This window comes from Apostichopus japonicus, chromosome 5 (genome assembly GCF_037975245.1).
Source record: "Apostichopus japonicus isolate 1M-3 chromosome 5, ASM3797524v1, whole genome shotgun sequence".
Classification (NCBI taxonomy): domain Eukaryota; kingdom Metazoa; phylum Echinodermata; class Holothuroidea; order Aspidochirotida; family Stichopodidae; genus Apostichopus; species Apostichopus japonicus.
In genome coordinates, this window is record NC_092565.1 from 12,511,830 (window position 1) to 12,534,952 (window position 23,123).

Below are 23,123 nucleotides of genomic sequence, written 5' to 3' on the forward strand. Positions count from 1 at the left end.
GAGGAATGTTGGAAAATAGCTATTCAATAATATACAGCTACTACAATGACTACATGAATATAATGTTTCTTAGTTCAGTTGAGTAAGGTAGGAATTACATTGGCTGTTACTAACAATACTCTACCTATCCCAGTCTTTTTTTTATAATTGAAAGAGAAAACAATTAAGGCAATGGTTCATGGAACAAAGAAAAACAATCCATTAAAGCCAAGGGTCCTGGTCGTCTTGTCAAAATTTTCACGTTTGGGTCTACAACTCACCGATGCATCTGTTGAGAACGGGGTGGGGGTGGGTTCTACAAAGCCCTACTAAGACTCAATTCATTTAGTGGTAATTTAAAGTTAGACGGAATCCTAAATCAATAAATAAGGGTGCTGTCTCTTTGGTTTTTACATATATACAATAATTAAAAGACTGGGAGACGTATGGGACACTGTTCCTTCCATCCTCCCCAACCACAGCAAACGAAGCCAGAGCACCTAAGATCTTCATGGACATTACATTAGGATTACAAACATACAGAGCTTTGCGTATACCGCAATAATAATCACACCTGATGATTACAGTGGTGCATTTCACACCATTAACTTATACATAGTTCGGTTAACACTGCATCAAACACAGCAAACTAAGCCAGAGCACCTTAGGTCTTCATGGACATTACATTAGGATTACAAACATACAGTTTGCGTATATCGCAATAATATTCACACCTGATGATTAAAGTGGTGCATGTTTACACCATTAACTTATACATAGTTCGGCTGACACTGCATCAAACACAGCAAATTAAGCCAGAGCACCTTAGATCTTCATGGACATTACATTAGGATTACAAACATACACAGTTTTGCGTATATCGCAATAATAATCACACCTGTTGATTACAGTGGTATATGATTACACCATCAACTTATATATAGTTCAGTTTACACTGCAACAAATTTAAAATTTGGTCATGTCTACCACCATCAATAAATAGTGAGGTAAAGAAAATACTGGAAGTAATTTAACATAGAACCATTGCAAAGTTGATGATATATGATGAACATGAATGAAGTATTTTAAGGTGTTCAATAGAAATTATCGATAAATAAATTAACGTGTCTGCTAATAGCCATAGGAAGACATTCAAAGTAATCAAACTTTAGCTCAGGATAATACCATGGAGCTGTCAAGAAAAGAGCAGCTTTTATGGAAACATAAGAATGGTCAGTACCATTCCATCTGCTAGAAGAGGCTTGTGTAATGTAAATTATAAATGTGGCTTCTACTTCTTTTTTCTTTATCGCAGCAGGTCTGAATTCCAATTTAGAATTCTCTCTCTATGTTTATATTAGTCTGCCTTTGGAGATCCTGCTATGATCACAAAGCCAGCACCTTAATTACACCCAAATCGAAGCAGTCTTTAAAGGTCATCAGGGTTGTCCCCAAATATGCTAGAAAGTTAGATAATGGTCACCCATGCTCATATTTCAACAAGCATATTTTACTGCCACTCTAAGAGTAATTATCCACAGTGAGATATCAATGAGATATCAATGAATCATAAGTTGGTAGGGAATACATTACTAGTAACACTGAATGCTAGCAAAAATCAAAGTAAATGCAAAATTTAATAAATAAGACACTGACTTGAAAGCTTTTGAATAGAAAGAGGATAAATATAGAACAAGGAAGTAGTTAGAACAAGGAAAAATTGAAAAAAGTAAAAATCAGTGACTCTATCCTGTTCACATTCAAATGGTTTCCTTTCTATTTTTTTTTCTTTCCTCTTTGGCAGCCACTTACTTCTCAACATAGTCATCCTAGTCTAATTTGTAACATTCTCTTCCCTCAAGTAAAAGTTTTCAAACAGGAACATATTCATTACAAGTAAACACACCTTGCTTGATGAAATTTTGAATTTCTTCAAGCAAAGAACAAACAACAACAACAAGCAATATTAAATGATTCATAGATATATGCCATCGCAACTCCATAAGCAAGATGTCATCAAACTAAAAAAAAAAAAAATATGTAAACTTAGAGCTATGGACGGGTCAAGCGACACATCTTCCTCTGTTGGAAGGAAGCAACGTCTGCTATCTACATTAAATTACCTGACATGTAACAGAAGAAAACAAAAGAGAGCGAGAAATTGCCTTTTAGTTTGTAGAAGCAGAAAGAACTTTGGACTTTTTGTGAGCAAATACATATGAGCAAGTAACAATGGTCAGGGCGAGCTTTTCGAACTATCATACAATAGACAATAGTGTTGTAACAAGGGAGACGCCTCCTAGCCGGTCGCTAATAGCCCATACCTTATCAAACCATTATACAATTAGATAGTTGTAAGTAACACTGGTAAGGGAGTTCTTTGAACTATCATACAATAGAGTTGTCTTGTATGAAGGAAGATGCCTCCTCCTAGCCTGATACATGATGGAGAAAGTCAGCAAGAGAACAGCCTTAACTATGTGTCAACTTACATAATCATTTTGTATAACAATATTGAAGCCGTCAATAAAAAAAAAACAACGGTAAAGAGCATAAGTGTAACAATACGTCCAAATCGGTAACGAGCTCAGTAAATCACTCAAGTTTTACTCGAGAGATGTCTACATATTTTTTTTTCAAACCTACTGTGTTTTCACTCCCTAATAGGTTCTACGCGTGGTATACTCAAGAACCAGACTGGCAGCGCCAAGTAGTGCCGGTTCATGCAGTTCTGATACGATGATATCCACCTTGGTGGCTGACGGTAGACCGTGGTCCTTGATGTACGTCCTGATCATATTCGCATACAGCGGTCCCAGCACTCCACATAGTATCAGTTTCGATGGGTTCAAGGTGTGGAGAAGACTTATGATACCGGTGCTCATTGCTTTAGCACCTGGAAATGAGTAAAAGAGGATTTGAGGAAAAAACAAATGTCAAATTAACCCGGTTTGCTAAATGTAAGCTATATCACCTAAACAATTAACATAATTATCATCATCATTACCTACTATAGTGATCATATTATTACATATATTGATGACAATCAATGAATGTATCGTCGTGTTGACTGATGATCGATAAAGTAATAACGTTATGTGTAGCAATCATGAGGCTTAAACACATTATTCAACAGAATACAGTCATCATGGCGATGTGGCCAAACCTCGACGGAGTTTGCCTCCTTGCCTGATGAGCAGCCTTGTCCTCTTTGAGGAGTATTTTGTAATGCTAGACATTAGATGAACCGTTTCCATTCTCTACCTGCGGTACAGAATTGGGATCTAAGGATTGCAGGTTCGAGACTTTGACCAGATCGTTACTTTTCCTTTTGGCGAGGCACCTAACCCTTCACCCAGGTTTATAGATGGGGATCTGGGAGGTACATATAGTTGCATGCGCAGGTGTCTGGTTGCACCCAGAGAACAGGTAGCTGCTACAGTTGGTGGCTATGCACAGACGGCGAATGTTTGAGTTGCGTACACTTTGGTGTGTGGGTTGTGACAAGTCACCAAATGACCACGGGTTAAGTGTGGTAATAGTCGTGTGAGGGAGGCCTTGTTTAAGACTGAAAACCTTAAACTTAATAGAGATGGTCCACACCACAACAAGGTCACATTATCTTGACCCTGTATTAATCCAAGCATGTGAAACCTGCTCCAATCAAAATGGTCAGATTATAAATGGTGGCAGACAGTGTTTGTGTGCGATGCCAACATTATTTAACATCAATGACTTATAGGACACCAGATTTTGGGCCAGGAACTGACCCCCTTTTGGGTAGATCACACACCTACCACTAATTTTGTTTTACTGTGCAGTATCACTATATGTGTTGGATTGTGATACCAATTCATTACTTTTACCCAGTTGGGGTATTTAGTTTACAAATGCAATCTGAATTTGTTGTAAACAAATGGTCATGACCCAAAACGACATCCAAAGCAGATGTTGGCCAGCAGAAGGTTGGTTGTCCCGTACCACCACTAAAGCTTTGCCCTGCTTTGGGTAGTATGCTTACCTAATTCAATGACAGCTTTTGCTTTTTCGTTTCCTGTCTTGTAGGCCTGTATCAGATGTTTGGCACTCACATCTTCCTTGGGTTCAAGAGTCATTCCATCCACCAACAGTTGTCCGTCTGATTACAAATGTAGAAATGAGAGCATTGTTTGGATGACTAACATTATAAAAGAATCAGTCAGAATCTGTCATTTCATCAGAATGACATTACTACATCTCACTCACCTGTCTCTCACGACTCAATATCAGTCTCTGCTTGGCAAGGGGCTGATCCCCATATATGTCTGTTTTCGGACTCGGACTGACTCTTGTCACGAGACACTTTCAAGGGGGGCATAACACTGTCCCTAGCCAGTGTGATATCTACCATACACTACCGATTATATCAACCATACAACACAAAAATTCAATAAACAAGCTAGCCTTATAGCACAACTTTACAAGCATACCTAAGAAAACATTTTGGAAATAAGTGAGATAAACATATGATATGATACTAAAAAATTGGTACTTTTGCTAAGAACCCAGCATAATCAAGTTGTGTGTATAGATGTGTGTATAGATGTGTGTATAGATGTGTATAGATGTGTATAGATGTGTGTATAGACTTTCTAAATGCAGCAAGTGTAATGAAAAGGCAACAATTGGTAACAATCACTAGCAAACTTATGATAGTTGCTGTCACTTCTAGGAAACACACTTAATGTTTTTTTGAGGAATGATTCTGTCATTAACAAATATCGTTAATGAGGATTTCGACTGTCGTTGTTGAAGGAACAACTCACCAGCGTGAAGTGCTTTAGCTTCCCTTGTGAGAGCCGATCCAGAACAATAAGCCTCGAGACATCCTTGACTCCCGCAGAGGCAATCTGGTCCATCCATCGATACCTTGATGTGACCTAGCTCGGCAGCGCAAAAGTTACTGCCGTGGATCAACTTTCCATCCAGGACGATCCCTCCACCAATTCCTATTGTTAAGAAAAGAACCGTTGATCAAGGGTTAAAATGGGAGGCAGATATGAAACATCTACTAACGGATGGCTTAAGTCATAAGAGATGGAAAAATATGAGAGACATGTTCAGAATATTAAACAAACATGGATGTTGACATTTCCCTTCAAGAAAGTAAAAGTGAAATAACAAGACCAATTTCAACCCAGGAGAAAATTTTCTGCATATTGATGGTATGTAAATGCTTTGTGCACTTGTGATGGTAGGATTTGACCACTTTTAATGAGCAATTCTTGAAAATTTTAAAATGTATGTAATGTTTGTAATCATCCCACTTTATGGATGAAAATTTTCTCCTCTCTAAACCACTTTGATGACCACTAAAGAATTAACATCCCCAGATTTTGAAACTACTTCGCATGATACACCCAATGTTTTGAAACTTTTGAAGTAATTTATGTTCAACAGCTTTCCAATTTTTTTCTCATCTGAATCATTTGGCGATCATCTAAACTATTTTGGCGATCCAAGAGAGGTTCCTGACACCCCGTTTGAATACCAGGGGTTTACATGATCACTCAGGAAAAAGGCATGCTAGTGAAAATCACAAAATTAAACTTAAGAAAGGGGGGGGGGGGGGAAGGCAACTTTGTGCAAAAAGAAAATCAATTATGATACAAGTTTCAGCAACAAAACATGTCAGCAATGCATTTTAATGATAACAAAACAAAAAACAAACAAACTGCATAATGAGACAAACAAGATGAAGTATGGAACAGGTTCAGTATGTAAATCTTAGGTGAGGGTCTTTTTAATGATGCTTTTAATCTGCTTTCAAATCTGCCACATTTCCTAGAATCGGTGTTTATTTGGAGAGGTCTATGGAGATAGACCGGGCATAAGATTGGCTGGGTTCAAAGGGACTGCAAGTAATACCTTAGTTGTTTGCAATTCAAAAACCATTATAATTTTTCAGGTAGACTCCTCAAAGCTTTTCCTCCAGTATGGAACCCCGAACGCTTCAAACTTATTGGTATTGTAAAGAAGAGGAAACTTGTGGACAGAATACACAAGGAAATGAATACAATGGGCATTGTTTAGGGGACCTGGTAAAATAGAATACGTCGAATCTAAAATCAGCTGTGACATTTCTTTCGGTAGAAACCATTTTCTAACTAGTTATGAATGAGTTCATCGCAGGAAGCTGCGATTATCCCACATTCACGCTAAATTCAATTCACACAACGAACCGAAAGGGAGGAATTTCACAGCTGCGATAGAAATTGAAGAAATCTTCACAAAATGTACAATACGATTATGCAGAAAACCTTTTACTTGCTATGTGCTGCAATTTTTATTCAAACAAAAGCACTTGAATCTTTGTCATAGACTAATTTTATGTTTTGAACGATCGAACTTCCAAGCTCAAATAGTGATGCTTTTATATATTTCTGATTCCTATTTTATACCTGTTTTTTTTTTATAATTTTACAGCAATAAAAAAATGAAATGGATAGGAAGGAATAAAGCATTACATGTAAGCGCTGGTCATGGATGGAGTGATAAAATTTGTCTGTAAAATGTGTGTATATCTGCTTCTTTGGAATTTCAACTTTCACTTTGTGAAAACTCAAATGCCACCACCATTGTGAGGAATGTGAATTGATTGACATTTTTTATATGCGTGCGCATTTTATTTTTTCCCCTTTTCTCTCTTTCTTTCTTCATTTTTTTTTCATTCAGACATTTAAATATTGAAAAGTTTGTAGAAAAAAAAAAAAACAACAAGGCAAGGAAAGGAATGAAAGTTAACTTAAGCTATGAATTTAGAAGACAGGTACGGATCTATACAAACTGAGCCTGAGTCAATCCGTGCAGCAATGTACTCGATTACATAAATTAAGTGAGGTTGAAAGGGATGGATGAAGGGAACAGTGGAGATTGGGGGGGGGGGAGGGAAGTTGTGGAAATGGCAAGTCATTGCAAAAAGTACAGAGTATATTTAAGTATGAGACAGTGTAGGAGGTAGGGGGGGGGGTTGTGGAAATGGCAAGTCATGGCAACATGTAGAGTATATTTAAGCAATCAGTATGCTTTTCACACTTAAAAGTAACATAACAAGTGTCTTAAATCATGAAGATGCAGAAAAATGGAAAGTCACTACCAAACAGAAAACTATTGGCCATTCCTAATTTTTCGATTAAACTTCGAATTGTCTATCTGATGGACAAAACGATAATGATACTCACAGAGAACAGAAACCCTAAATATTGTACGTGCCCTAGAATGTTTGGAAATGGTGCATAACACAACCACAATATTTATGCATTCATCAATACTTGAAATATTCACAAACTCCATGATCATGCCCCCCCCCCCCTTCCTCCCAAGTAGTAGAACCCCTGTAAAGTACAATTTTATCTACAAATTAGATCTATACACTGCTGTTGTTGCATTTTATTGACTTTGGAATGACACAACTAACATTGAGCTTGCACATAAATAAAACAGCATATTTGAATCGATGTAAAGAGCAAAGGCATATGGCATCAAAACTAGTAAAATTACACCATTTCCAAATGAGATATTCCAAATAACAGGAGTTGATTTTTAGCAAAAGTTTCATTGCAAATATTAAAAATTAAGTGAAGTTATGTCAATGTCAAGTTAAGAGCAATGTGAGAATGATACAAGTGTAAAATTGGACAGTGCTCTCCTTAAGTTTTGGACCGTGGACAATCTACGAGATGACGTAGCAGGACACTCACTGTTTTGCATTTCTTGATTTGGCAGACCTACGACAGCCTAGACTATTAGTAACTGTAACACCCCTACACACAAATGTGCCAATTATAGCAGCCCGACCATGGAATATCCCACTTATGGAGGGGGGGAAGGACTGCCAGTTTTGTATTTGCTCGACTCTCCACGGGTTATATTTCTAGATCCGCACCTGTCTTAACATTCTTACCGGGGAGGCTTGAATTAAATGAATCACCGTTTCTCAGAGACCCTGTAAACCAAGTGACAGAAGCATTGTATAGTCCACCTACACTTATCACTCATGACTACGAATTAATTTAATACTTGATAACAAACCAAATTCTTGTCTTTCCCACAAAGTGATTATTTATGTCTGGTAGAGTGACAAACCCTTAATACTCCTTGAAGTGTCTACATCAATCCGCCCGAGTGTTCTCCCTTGGGGGGGGGAAGTGGGGGGTGGAAAGTATCAAAAAGCCACAGGAGAATATCTTTCCTGACATGTGGCTTGCATATCAGAGTACATGAATGGAAGCAAGTGCAACAATTGGAGCAATACTAGTCTACTTTAGGCCTCCCAGGACCAGAGTACTAATATTGTTTACTACTGAGTAAAGAGGTTTGTTTACAAGTGACAACAACTTCAGGCTCTCATTGTGAATAATTTTCATGGTCGTGATAAGCAAACTTGGGGCTGCCCTGAATGGCTGGTTGCATGGGGATGGTAGGGGGGTATGCATGTAGCAGTGTTATCATTCTTTGTAGCTGAATGTCTAAAATGTCTAAACTCACTATGGAAGGTGTGTAGGGGGAGGGTAGGTTGGAGGGTGGGGGCATATATATACCTGCCCCTATGGTACATGCCACTGATCCTAACCAGTTTATCCTTTCCAGCTAATCTGATGCCAACAGACTGCCCCTATTTAACTATCTAACTATCCGCAATGTCCTTTATGATGAATGGCAACTCAGATGGACTTAAAAACACAAAAGTCTTCTATTGTACGTGAAATACATACAACAAACAATACATATAACATACTACCAACTCAATTCCACCTCAGCCTGACTTACCAGTGCCTGTAGCAATGCAAATAAAATTGTCCAGACCCTTGCCAGCACCAAACTTTCTTTCTCCGAGGGCAGAACAATTTCCGTCATTATCGACCCAGACAGGGAGATGGAGGAAGCTAGAGATGGGTGTTCGGAGGTCAATTTCATCCCAACCTGAATGATATGAAATATGACAGATAAATCTATGGAAAATGATGTGACGTGCACTGCGTCCAATAATTGCATGTTAACACAGGTCTTACATTAGATACAACGTGAGGCAAAGTTTCATGATTCAGTAACGTACGAAGGTTTCATTTTGACATTTTCCACGTTTTCACTGACAAACTTGTTCAGAACTGTAGAGTATGCTAGACTAAAAAGATTATTGACATTGACAGACCTCACCTATCTACCTGGAAAATTTGAAAAAGTCGCTTTTTTCTCAGTCGGAATAAAAATAAATAAAATGATTTTGCTTCATGTCTGTTTGGTAAAAGTGTATCAGGCAAAACATAGCAAGGACACAAGAAACAATTCACCTTCCTTTAAACAGTGCTCAGGTAACCAGTTACCGGGTAAATCAGGTAAACCGGGTAAATCAAGTAAATCAGGTGACCAAGGGGTCCGGTCATAGAGGGCGCACAGTGTTATTATTTTACCAGGACTTTATAGGAACGCTAGAACGAGGTGCTAAGGTTGTGAGGAGACAGGTAAGTGAGGAGCCAAGTAAATACGAGTGATATGCCATGTTTATCTGATGTAAAGGTTAATATTATTAGGTCTATGGAGACAAAGAGGTCACAAAATACCTTTCAATGAGTCTGTGGAATGCATGACAACACCCTCTGTTGGATTCACTCTCCCTCCAGTACTCACACCTGTCAAAAACAAGACAAGACTTGTCAATTAATTAGATCAAGATCATACAAGATAAACAATAGTAAACAATCAGAAATGGTTGGCTTTCTACACATCTTGCGTACAACTCCTTCCCTGTACAGGTTTAAAGGGAACAATCGTACACCATGGTGCGGTAAAACTTACCAACACCGAGGACTCGGCAGTTCAGCTCCACAGCTTTCTTACTCTGTTCCACTAACAGCTTCAGGATGAGCTCAATTCTCTCTTCGTTACTCGTCGGTGAAGGATGCGAGACGATATGTAAAACGTTTCCCTATGACAAACCAAGAGAGAGACTTAGTAAAGCATGTGTGTACAAACAAACACTTACTGTACACCACCATTCAAGACAATGTATACGGAGCATGGACACTTAAAACTTTCCATTGGGTTTTGCTATTTCTAGATGTCAAATCTTAAACATTTCATATTAATTTATAAAATAAAAACACTAACAGAAGGCAGTTTATGAATTGCGGGCTATACCCACATTTCACCATATAGCTAATTTATGGTTTAGCGACACTGTAGTTATCGGGCAATGTATAATATTATGAATGGCTTAATTCTGAACGCTGTTTGAATGGAATATTATCATTGCCTACGTTGTTTAAATATTTGACATGTGCGAAAACATGTTGGGATATAAACACAGAGTAAGTACATCAATACAGGTTCTAACTCATCTTCCGTAATCGAGTTGTAAACCAATTTAGAGGGCGCTGTCATATCGGTCCTAATGTGCATAGTCTGTACTGTTTCACTATCGCTCACATATCTGATAAACTTGCAGACAGATGCGTTGAGGGATGGACTAGTTCCTCGTTCTGCATTAGAAAACATCAGTTTAGGTGCTTAAAAACAAAGGCAGCTCGTCTGGAGTGCAAACTTGTCTTGTTTTGCGGAACCAGATACGACCGATATGATACTGCCCTCTGTTAATTATTTGGGCCAGGCTACTCACTTCTGATGAAACGACTGCTACTCTTAAATGCGTTCCTCCAAGGTCGACAGCGAGGGCACTTTGAGTCTCTAAGATGTGGTCGATATCTCTGCTGGGACTCTCTGGCATCGGTGGGAAAACAAACTTCTTCTGGATCTCGCCTTGGAGATTGATAGACTTCAGGAATTTCAAAATACGAGGCAGGGCATGGCCGTCACCATAGATGAAAGAACTGAAAAAGTACGGATAACCAAAAGAAAATGGAGAATATTTCAAATGCAGAACTCAATTCATGCCTCAAACTTCCAGCAAGTTACTGGCTAAAATGCCACTGCATATAGCCATTTGTCAGTTGGCACAAAAAGCACCGGCAATTTGCTGGCCAGTGAAGACACATGTTGCTTTTGCATTAATTCAAGGGAATTGACTTGAGCCAGTAGAATTTTCTACGCACTGGCCTTTTTTTTAGCAAATGTGACATTCTAGTCCTGTCACTCATACTGTAAACATTAAGGGTATATGATATTTTCAGGAAATAATTTTATTTTAAAGAAAAAATTGAATAGCATTTTTGAAGATTCTGAAGTTTGCCTCTTTTATAAAATACTATGGTTTGTGTGTTCAAACCAGAGTTAGCGCAAGGATGTTAAAAACAAGTGAGGAATTCCCCCAGTCAAGATTAATTTGGGGGATATTCAAATTTTGGGCAGATTATCAATAATTTTTTTTGGGGGGGGGGGGGAAAGGGGTGTCATGATGTTAGTAGCTATATGTACGTACTTATGCCTGTATCGAGATTTAGCACACATATAGTACATACAGTGCACATGGTTGACCATTGTGACCAATACACACAATACAGTGCCGCACTAACAAAGCCTGTGTTTTCTTGTTGAAAAGATTTGACCAATCACATTAATCAACAAATCTTTATTATATCAGACTTGTCATTGCCAAGTTTTGTAACTACAAGAAAAGTGAAAGTTGCGGGAAGTGCCAGGAATTGTCGTGGGAAATTCCCCCAGAGGGAAAATATTTTAGCGGGGCCCTCTAGATAAATTGCGGGAATCCGACAATCGCGCGTCCCAATGCAAACACTGGCTCAAGACCTGCTATGCATCTTTTCACTTGTATTGCAGTTTGCCCATTTAGCATAGCAATTTGCTATAATGTGATACAGGCTTATTTATTCCCTGAATTAATTACCTCTTGGCTGCAGACATTGTACAGCTTCAGCTTTCAATGTGTTCAGTAGTATATATTAACATCAGGATCAGCACATCATAGCTAAAACAACTGTGCACAACAGAGAGGGCTATACCAATAGCACTCAAATCCTTACTGAATATAATTTCAAAGCTCTCTCATTACAGTATCAGCAATATGAGACAGCGAGAGAGAGCAGAATCTTGTGGACGAACAAAAACACATTGTGATGAGTGGATCCATACCATTCTGACTGTGTCATTATTACTAAACAGTAAATCAGACTAAGTCGTAACTTAACCTCTTCTGTCACGTTTCACTTATTTTACAACTTCCTATCACTATAAATCCATCTGCACTACTACTACGAGAGAAACCTTTTAAACTGTACCTCGGGAACTGCCGTTGATATTGAATTTTAAGAGAGTGGTAAATCTTCTGCATCGTGTCAGCCTCTCTACAGTGTAGTACGTTTTCACCTGCAGAAAAGGAAAGCAACAAGCGGACAGGATCAGAAATGTTTAGAGGCATTTTCAAGTTCCATTACTTTGTATACTAACAGCTCGCCCTAGTAGTAGTGTTGCTGCAGCTGTTTAACCTTACACATTATAATGAATCGAGATTATGAGATACTGGTAAGACATTCACAAGAATCAAATTGACATGACACAGCCAGTCTACCCTGTCAATTTAAATTTTCAGGAACTTCTAGCAACTTGTGGGAAACAACATTTTCTGGCTATCATTTCAATATTAGTTCATGGGAACTACTACCAAATGGCCATGTTGGTTGTAAAGCCAAGACAAAAAATAGTCCCGCTAATTCAGCTAATTCTGGGTCAGTTAGTACAATGGCATGTATATCGCAATATGTACACACATAAGTGTGAGACACTGGCACAAGTCGCAGAACCCAAAAATCCTTCGCATGGAACATGCAAAAACATAGAAAAAGATTAAAGCCACCGCAACTGTCATAAATTTTGCTCATCCCTACACACTATCAATTTTGAAGATAATTGTATTAAAATACCACAATGATAATGATAAAAAAAAATGAAGAAGAGTGAAATCTTACCAGTTTCACGACCAGTCTGTCTGGACCCCAAGTTGATTACGGGGGTGCCAAAGGCACCTGCTTCCCTGACCCCAGCACTGCTGTTACCTATCATAAGTCCAGCATTCGCAGTTAAGATGGTAAACTCTTCAAAGGGGATATGCTTGGCTGTGCGACATAATGGATGGTTCTCAATTCCCTTTAATCTTATCAGCCTTGTCATTTCTTTACTTCCTGTTGGTATAAATATTATTACATGTTGAAGATGACATAGTTACTGTGTACTCAATCTTACAAAATGTTTGCACTCAGTTAGAAAACAAACAGCTCCACCCTTACTACACGGATAACTGGCAAACTAGAACCATTGCTTCAAACAACTACATCAACCTAGTTCCATGTTTTCACCAACTAAACATCCGTTTGACTCCAAGTGTGAGACTTAGAACAAGGGGAAATCCCTTTTTAGAAAATTGCCAGTTTATGAATCCATCAATGCCATTTACAATCTTCTATCTGTACACCATAAATGAAATAAGAGACAAAGTTCAAACTATACACTGTAGTGTACAATGGCAAAAACCAATAGAAGTGTTGTCATTGTTACTCATTGTAGACTAGAAGATGCAATTCAGAGTATATTTAATCAATTATTTTTGTCTACCTATTCATTGTTCAGTCTGGCAAACCAGAGTTGGTATCAGACAATAAAATACATGGAACTATACACTGGGACAGGAACAAGTGTGTGACAGCCAGTCTTAGAGATGACAAAAACAATCGTTTTAAGCGCCATACAGTAAGTTATGTGGTTTGTTTGGTTAAGGCTAAGGAATTCACCAGTGCATGCCAGTAAAATAATAATGCTAAAGATTATACTGACGAGAATCAAATTCCCACTTGCTTTTGCCTTGAAGGTTTACCATTTGCAACATTTGATTTTACACTGGAAAATGCAGCTACTGTAAATCAACTGGCCTTGAGCCAGTAAATAGCCTCAATTTGGAGGCCTGTTTGTTGTTACTTTTTAACTTAAGATTGTTTCTTCTGAGGAGCTGAATGTAATGTTACATGTAAACTAAACTAGTACAACTGATTTGATTTTGCATGGTCGGTTGATGTCTCTCATAATTACAGTACACTGGGACTGACACTTAGTTGTCATAGATATGTGTTTTTCTAAAGAACTAGATCATGTATCAACATTTTGTATGTACATCTTTAACACCTACAGTCAGACTTTTGATCAGGAATTAACAAACGTTTAGCATGTAAATAAAGAAATGCATACTGTAGTTTACACCATCACAGAACAGACACTGAAGTCTTGAATGGCGACACACATGATCAGAGCATATAAGAAACCTATGACAGTTAATCAGCCTCGGGATTAATACTTCAATATCCGCTTACCCGCATCAATGTTTGGAAACAAAATGATGACCCTCTTCTTGAACTCTAGTAATGCATCTAACATAAGGCCAAACATCTTAATGGAATGTCGAATGTTTGTAGTGACTGGATGTTGTAGGGCCAATATGTAATCTCTTGGCTCGCTCTCTGGTCCGATCCACTTATCAAGAACTGCTCTACAGTCCTGCGTATTAGTTGTGAGCAGTTTATCGTACGAGGTACAGCCCGCGAGCAGGATCCTGTCATTGTCTTCGCACATGGCCAGGAGCCGACTGTGAGCCCTCTCCGTGCAGCATATATGGTAATGAGAAAGTTTTGTTATGGAGTGGCGTATCATGTCGTCGATGGTACCGCTCACCTCCCCGCCCTCCACGTGGACGATTCGTATATTCATCAGGGCAGCGGAGGTCGCCAGGGAGAGGGCGTCAAATCTGTCTCCGTGGACTATGAGTACATCTGGCCGTAATCTGAGTAGGACGTCTGGAAGTTTGACCATGGACAATCCAATCGACTCCACCATGGCAGCTTCGTCTTCACCACGTACAATGGTGTGTAGTCTACTGTCAATGGGGATACCGTCTTGTTCTATATATCTGTATGTTGACCTGTTAGAAAATATGAAGAATCAGAAGAAAAATGTTGTCAAAGCTGTAAAGGGATCATGTAACTATGCGAGGTCTTACAGCACCTTGTCCTTTGCTTCGTCGAGCAATAATTATGATGTACAATGATGATTACGATGGAGGAGAAGGAGGATATAACACTAACTACAGTCTATATACAACCCTTTTTTCATGAAAGGGTCTCTCAATATTATTGAGCAATTTAGGGATTCTGTTATTTAACTACAGCCTACAGGACTGTAGTTCACCTACCACTGAACTTACCTTGTGACTGACTTTTTTCTTCAGAAAGATACTAATTAATAGTAACCATTGAATACTCCAAAAGCTTATATACTAACATTGTTGTACTACTGTCAGTGGGTACTGGAAGTTGAAGGCATACCAAATTTGTGCTTTCAAAATAACGTGTGAGACATGCAGGAATTCCAATATTGATAAAGTATATTATGGTACAATGAGGATGTGGATCCTGCCTACCGATTGTCAGTTTCTTCATGTAAGAGAGTTACTAGTAGCAGCCATAACATACAGTATGGGGGGGGGGGGATGGGACAGTCACAAGTTTCACAACCCTCCTCTTTCAGAAACTGGTTTTACACCAAATGAAGCTACTACGAGGATGAGGAGGAATTAATCGATACTACTGTATGTCAGACTTCTGATTTGTTTGGACGACTGAAGATATTTATTAATACAACAACAAAACTCCAATTTAGTCAAGGACAACTTGGAAAAATTCACAAACAAATCAGTCTTGTGGAAAACTCAGGATTAGTCATCAATGCACATGTTCAGTATGAGACAGCATTATATACGGTACAGGCAGTCTGCATCACTGCATCTACTATTAGAACATACAGTATGATACTGTATATGTGGATACAGATCAGGGTTGATTTTTAAGGATTGTCTTTATTACAGTAGCAACCTTGTTCATATCTTAAACCACTTCTCAAACCACTTCTCAATTAAAGGAAATAAAATGGAAATTAAATTAACACAAATTGGGAATATATATAAATTTTCTCCACATTTTACTGAAGAAGTTTATGTATAATGCAATGTAGCCATCCCATTCCAAGCCTGTTAATTTGTAGATTTAATTATGACTTACTTTTAAAGCATTGTGAAAGAAGGAAATATTATGAAAGCCAACTGAGAGCTATTTCCTTCCTGCTAGTTTATTCAAGTGTCACTCATTTTCGGTCACTAGGCCGAAATGTAAGAGACATTTGAGGTTAAAGGATTGAGGGCCTAAGAGATCTAGCAGTACACGTGGACACCTTCATCTGCATTGCATATGGATGTTGAGTAGTTCTGTAGACATTAGTGTGAAACTGTCCCCTGTAGTGCATGTATACAGTATTGATACCAATTCAGTAAACCTGACAGTGTGGACAAACTTCTTAACTGTGTATACAGTCTAGGACCAACATTTGATTCAGTAGACATTAAGTGTTAAAGCACTACATACACCTAGTCCATTTGCCCCAAAGTCAGTACATTTGTTGTGTGTGATAATCTCATTCAAAATCTGTCCAAAATTTTTCGTTTCCAAGATACACACGTTTGAAGTTTTCATAAAATCTGGGTAACTCCTTAAATATGTGCAAACTATGACGTAGAGTGTTGCGCTCATCAACATTTCTTGTTTTGGGCCTTAATAAGTTAACCCCTAATTACAAGCCCACATATATCATTTGAATAAAGTGATGTTTCTCTTTTCAAAGAAGACAATAAAATATTTCCAAAAATCAGTTACTCCCTTTGCATCATCAGTGTACATAATTAGCTTATATTTATTCATAAAAAAAAAACTAGAATTAAGAAAAGACATGTACAATGGTCAATCTTTGATGGATTTTGATGGGAGTTGCAGCTATTTTCAAGTTTCTAATGCCCATTAGAGTGATTAGGTCAATGTATTTCATACAGGTATCTGTAGACCTTTAAAATGTTGTCTGTAGGACGCAGTACTGGTTGAAACAGGTTCAGTAGGCCTGACAGTGTCTTCTGCAACAAGTCCTGTACACACTAACAATTTGTTCTGCCCTGCAGGGCAAATTTTTAAGGACTTGTCTGGTTGTTCCTCAGACAACATGTCACATTACATTTTGGTTACAACTGTCCAAACAGGCAATTTGTGTTCCGACAAAGTGTTGGAAAATAAAGAATGATCAATATGAACACTGTAAGAAAGATGTGCAGTATTTAGAAGTTCACCAGCTTAGGGCTACTAAAACTCACCTTTGGGTGGATTATTGACCCACCACTATTTTTTTATTTTTCTCATTTTCAGTATATTTTCTAAGTGAAGAAGGATGACACCAATTTAACCATTGTTTGAACTACTTCTTATGTACTACTTAGTAACAATGCAATTTGCATTTGATGTAAACAACTGGTGTCCACCACACAACACAACCTGTCCACAACCTCCAAGCCAATTTTGTTTGTCCAAACAGGATATTTGGATGACCTTTACAATTTTTTCCTGTACAAGTGTACATTGTATGGACAGCTATGGACGAAGAGTTCAGTAGTCAGTACAATGTTAAAGTAACAATATATCAAGTCCAGTATATCATCTAACATCACATTACCCAAATCACATTTGGGCAGACCGAGGTAGAAAAGGCTTGCACCAGTGTTTTAATGTGTCAGAGATGAAAATTCTGAAACAATCATAACTTCTAAACACTAAGTTCCTGCAGTTTATTTTTTGGTGGGCACTTCATTTTGTTCTCTTGCCTTACAATTCTTCCATAGAGAAGCTCAGAGTACTGCAGTGACCAATGACTCCTGATAATACTGCAGTTTATGATGTAACCAATGCATTCATATAATGGGTCATTCCATGTCAATTCACCAAATTAGGGAGTATGTTGTAGTTCAACCTCTTTTAAATATTTATACCAAATTTATTTTATGTTTGGAACACCATGAAAATAAGCACATTCTGAAAATTTCTGTTGCATTACTTATTTTATGGTGCCTTAATCTTGCAATGAGGGTGGTAAATTTTGGAAAGGAGGGTCCAGCAACAGCCATCCGTAATTTGACGTGGATTGACCTACTTTATATGTAACTTTGTGTCTAAGGTTAGCATAGCTGAACAGGTATGTCACCATTTCTAAGAACTGGCATGAATCACAGTCATGATAATCTCTTGGCAAACAGACAGACATTTACATACAGTACATGTATGCTATAGCATATATTCTGTGTTTGTTTGACAATAATCTTGAATGATCAAAGTTTCTCTGCACTGTCTGCAGCCAGGCCAGGAATTGGATTCAGAAGGATGAAAATGCAACGTCCACTACTGTACACACGCAATGCAGGACTTTTGAATGGTAGATTCAGAAGGAAGTGAACAGTGACCTGGGGGAGGGAGGGAGGAGGAGGAGTGGGGTGGGGAAGGAGTGCAAAATTGTTTGCAGGCATGGTAGATTGGTGTGGGTTCAAAGTACAGTGTAAACATTGCAGGGGAGGCAATGCCAAGAAACACAGGTTTAAATCTTTACCCAAACTTAGGCGACACTTTTCCTAGTAAATGAACTTCATTTGCATAACAGCACAGCTGCCAAAAAAAAAAACCCTCTTTAAATAATCCACAAATTAATTGCTTTTCTTATCAGAATCCTGTCTATACCATTTATTTAATGGAAATGTAAAGTCGACCTAATATTGACAGGCCAAACAAGAGCAACGGAGACACACCTTCAGTATATTATATATGACAGCTGAGTAGAGCAGTCGATAATTTGATATACAAATATAACTGTGCATAAAACTGTCAACAGTGAGCAAAGAGACGGTTTTTGCAGATCAATTCAGTGTGCACAATGTATGGACAGTGGTAGATATAGTAGTACTGTACCACCTCTGATTGGCTGACAGTAATGTATGTCTGGAGTGTACACGTCACAGTTTGCCAATTAAACCTCTTTAATGTTTCAAATCATTTTTTAACGTGTCGGGCTTTGAGGGCACACATCTTGTAAAATTTTGAGGCTCACTGGGAGTAATGAATTGCATAGTAAAATGATATCCAAACTACATAATATAAAGATGTATATAGTAGCTTTTGCACAGACAACACTATACCTAGTACAGTACTCTGCTAGTTTCCATGGTACTATTTTAACAAACATGGAAAACTGCTACACTTTTATAATTTCCCCAAGTCTTACGTTAAGTCATCAACACTGCACTGACACTCCACTTGTAAATTGTACACAGCCAGGGACAACCTGAGAGGAGTGACCCTTGGTGCATCCACAAAGGTCGATAACGACATCACTGTTACGTGAAAAAAAGTGATAACAGAGCTGTTGTTCTCCATCGCTGAAAGGCAATAATTTATCTAATGTATGCACAGGTGTGCAGCACCATCCTCCTCTAGCTGTTTACACAGAGCTAACAGAGGTAGGGTTTCAACGTTTAAATAACAAAATCTAACCATTTCCAAATATTCATAAAATTGTCAACTAACTCAGGAGGACAGTTAATGTTGCTTGTAATAAGGAACAGCATTGACGAATTGAATTTTGCTAACATGAGATCTGCTTGGTTCTAGAAGACAAAATCGCTCAAAATCTTGATGCAGCCAAGAAGGGCAATGTGCCTTTCTGCTGTGCAGAGGCATGAAGTAAAAACAATTAAATGTTGAATTTCAGAGGATTTAAGTTTTAATGTATGCTAAATTACAGTACATATTGTTATGTGGCTTTACCGTGCTCATCGATCTAAATTTCTTTTTCTCTTTTCTTATTGAAATAGGAATTTTCAGAAACAATGACATCCACCCAAAAATTTCTGTCAGGTTGGTCAACTTTCATGATATTCATGATTCAGATTTTCATGGTATACTTTCATTATTACTGTTTTCTTCAACCACATGGGAGCCTAACACCAAACTAAGTCAATGGGGAAATCTAGCCTAACCATCGGTTTGCAAAAAGAAAAAAAATCACACTTCACATAGGATTTGGGTAATAAATTAGGAACCGGGTAGTATCGCGTCAGGTGGGTACTCGGATACCACGTGCAAACACTAGTGATTATTGTACGTAGCCAAAGTACAGTAGATGACAGAGCCCATTTAGCTGTAAACTATCTATCCCTTTTTCTGATTTTACACAAAAAAGGAACAATATGGTACAATAACTGTACACATTGACATAGCACAACATACCCATAATCATCTATCAAGTGACAGCCAAGAACTATGACGCTGAGCACTAGATCCTCGTCTTCAAAGACGGCCTTCATGATGGGGCCCAGCTTGGAGTAGTCAGCTCGGTTACATGTTGCAATACAGATGTGTTTCTTGGCCTTTGGGTCTCGAGACGATCCAATCGAAAACTGTCTCCTGTGGTGCGAGGTAGTCTTCTCCATATCGTTCAGGTATTTGATATATGCACTCTGTATCAAAGAGAACCAGTACGTTAAACAGTACAGTATGGTAAGTAAGTATATATATTTGAGTAAATACTTCAATATGTTAAACCTAAAATTCTATTGTCAAGTAGCGACGACCACTTAAATTCTTCATGTGAAATGTTGCGTTCTCTCATTTGCACGACAAATGCACCATGAATCAATTTTTGGGAAGTTCATAAGCATTGTAAAATACAGGGAAATAGGCACCTCAATATTCACACTAAAAGGAAATGCTTTTGAATCTGATAAAGACCAGCATTTGACATTCATAAAATATTATTTTTAGACTATTACAGTAGATATATGCCAAATTGAAAATATCTCTATGTGATATTGGAACATTTGGGAAAGTAGCAGTACTTAGAAAGCAAGTTCCTTATTTGTACACAGGGGTCTTAGACTACTGACTACTGTTATACAATCATTCTACAAATTGTTCTGTGCATTAGCAACATACATCAACTTCATGCACTGTACTTGGTAACATCCTCAGCTGCATGTATGATCATACTGCTGGAGCAGAAATTGTGTGAGCATAGTGTTATTATAGACTTATACAATGGAATTCCAAAGCAATTTAATTGATAATCATTGATAATTGATACTCATGTACTACAACACTGAAAATGATATTCCATAATTCACCCCATCACTCTAGTGAATTAGGCCTAGCCTTACACCTTTTTACAATTTTTTTTTTATAACATAACTTTGTAATTAGCACACCATTTTTTAGGTTTTGCTATTTGTGTTTCACTTGTGTTGGTAGCCTACTATTTGAGAAATACAGTACTGTAAGCCTCAAGTTTATTTAGAATCCATATCAAAGGATTGTCTTTCATTGGAACTGAACATAAAATTTACAAACATAAATACAAAATACAAACAATTACATGTACAAACAGAAGTATAAAATATATAAACAGTATAGAAAATTCAGAAATTAGTTAAGGCAATTGAGGCACATTCTGAAGAATGAAAATTTCACACTTAGTTTTGAAACATCTAAGACTTAAAGAGAATGGGAGTTTTGGATTTTGTGTGGAAGACTGTTCCATGCTCTGGCACCAATTAACTGGAAGGAATCCTTGTGGACCCATTATATATAGACATCTAATTTGGTGGAAGCGTGAGTGCAAATACCACTGTGGGAATATTTCTCTGGGTTGGTGAAAAATATGTTAAGCCAGATAATTTGGAGCAATACCATGAAATATGCTCCACACTTGATCACAGATTTTTTAAATTAAAACACTGGTTAATACTCAGAAATTTGAGCTCAGCAAGAAGGTCTTTGGCATGGCTCTGCCATTTGTTAGTGGCTGTTTAGTATAATATGTATATAATGATTTTGAACATGCTGAGTGAAGGTGCAGATTGCATATTAGAGCTAGCATTAGTTGTTATATTTTTCAACTTGGTCAAGGCCTAGTCTAAAACAGGCCTTCATCTGTATGGTTTCAGTCAGATCCATGCTAGGGCGAGGCATGTATTGGTCAGCAAAAGTTCACACCCCAAAAATTAATACTTGATTGTTTTAAGAAAATTAGGCCTTGTGCTTCTGTGTTACTTGATAATAATATTAATAAGATTAGTGCGACTAGCTTAGCCTAGTAACAATATGATTATACTCATTATTGCATGCCATAGGACTAGCCCTAGATTCAGAAGATGTAAACTTTAAAATTGCCATTGCTTTTATTAGTAGTAGTACTACTACTACTATGTAAGAATATACTATTAATACTACCACGTGAAAACTATTCATAGTGATGACACAACTGGTGGTAGGCTAACGGTTGCTAACCGTTACTAGTAGTACTACAGTGCTAGGCCTAACGTAATTCACCGGTTAACCTTGACATTGCCAAGGCCTAACAGTTACTGACATTTACTAGACTAGGCTACGTACGTTATGCGGATCGTTTGCATGCCTTGTGTTGCTTGACTGATCACCGCGAGGAGCAGGCATTCTGTCCTTTCAATGTATGCCTAAAACCAGTTCCTTTTAAGTCAATCTTGCGTTTGTTGCCAGTATTGAACCGTAACCCATTCTGACGGTGAGTTAGTAATGTACACCCATGTAAATAATCAAAGACCTACCTTTGAAACCTAACGGAACTTCAACATACCCTAAACGCATGCTACAGTTATCAGCTTAATTAAGTGCGTAGACCTATGACGTAAACAGCGTAGGATTTTCTAAAGTGAATGTAGGAGGGGCACAATTCATGCGCATGCGTACAAAATGATTGAGTTTTCTCCGCTCTGAAGAGATCTAACCCGATCAATAACTGGATATCCAGATAATCGGACTTTTTTTTATCTACATAATTTCTGATTTAAAAGATGACAGTAGACACAAATTGATATCGTTATGTAGTAGAACGTTATGAAACACTACTACAGCAGACAGGTTGTATTCTATAACGCTTATAAAAAAAAAATTAAGAAACCGACCATTTAAACATCACAGGCTCATCAATGAAACTAGGCTGGCTGGCCTACATAGTCTCACAAACAGACCACATTGTTATTTCTTCAGTCGTCAGGTGGTATACAAATTGGTCAAGGACAATTTGGCTTCGAATGTCACCGAAAGATGTTATATAAAGTTATAGGAACATGTTTTGGTTGAGTCACTTGAGTTATTGGCATTTTATTAATATTAATTTTAAAATTAAGTTAGGACTGCAAGGAGGCTTTGGGCAGATCCGATTATTTACTCTTTATTATTATTAGTGTTATTGCTGTTATTATT

At 37.8% G+C, this 23,123-nt stretch overlaps 1 protein-coding gene across 3 annotated transcripts; it reads right to left on the reverse strand.

The window, feature by feature from the left end:
* Nucleotides 1-278: 278 nt before the first annotated feature.
* LOC139967692 (bifunctional UDP-N-acetylglucosamine 2-epimerase/N-acetylmannosamine kinase-like) lies at nt 279-22,594 on the reverse strand. 3 transcript variants are annotated; one of them, XM_071971701.1, is made up of 13 exons: nt 22,466-22,594; nt 20,115-20,344; nt 14,289-14,893; nt 12,897-13,109; nt 12,210-12,297; nt 10,634-10,844; nt 9,814-9,943; nt 9,579-9,647; nt 8,788-8,940; nt 7,922-7,963; nt 4,785-4,967; nt 4,001-4,117; nt 279-2,875 (listed from the first exon to the last, which is right to left on the reverse strand). In XM_071971701.1, exons 2-13 carry the CDS (start codon nt 20,315-20,317, stop codon nt 2,640-2,642), a joined length of 2,250 nt encoding a protein of 749 aa, XP_071827802.1. In that variant the 5' UTR covers nt 20,318-20,344; nt 22,466-22,594; the 3' UTR covers nt 279-2,639. The 3 variants fall into 3 exon arrangements, with proteins under 3 accessions (XP_071827802.1, XP_071827800.1, XP_071827801.1); XM_071971699.1 differs by lacking the exon at nt 22,466-22,594 and adding an exon at nt 22,275-22,459; XM_071971700.1 differs by lacking the exons at nt 7,922-7,963; nt 22,466-22,594 and adding an exon at nt 22,275-22,459.
* Nucleotides 22,595-23,123: the final 529 nt, after the last annotated feature.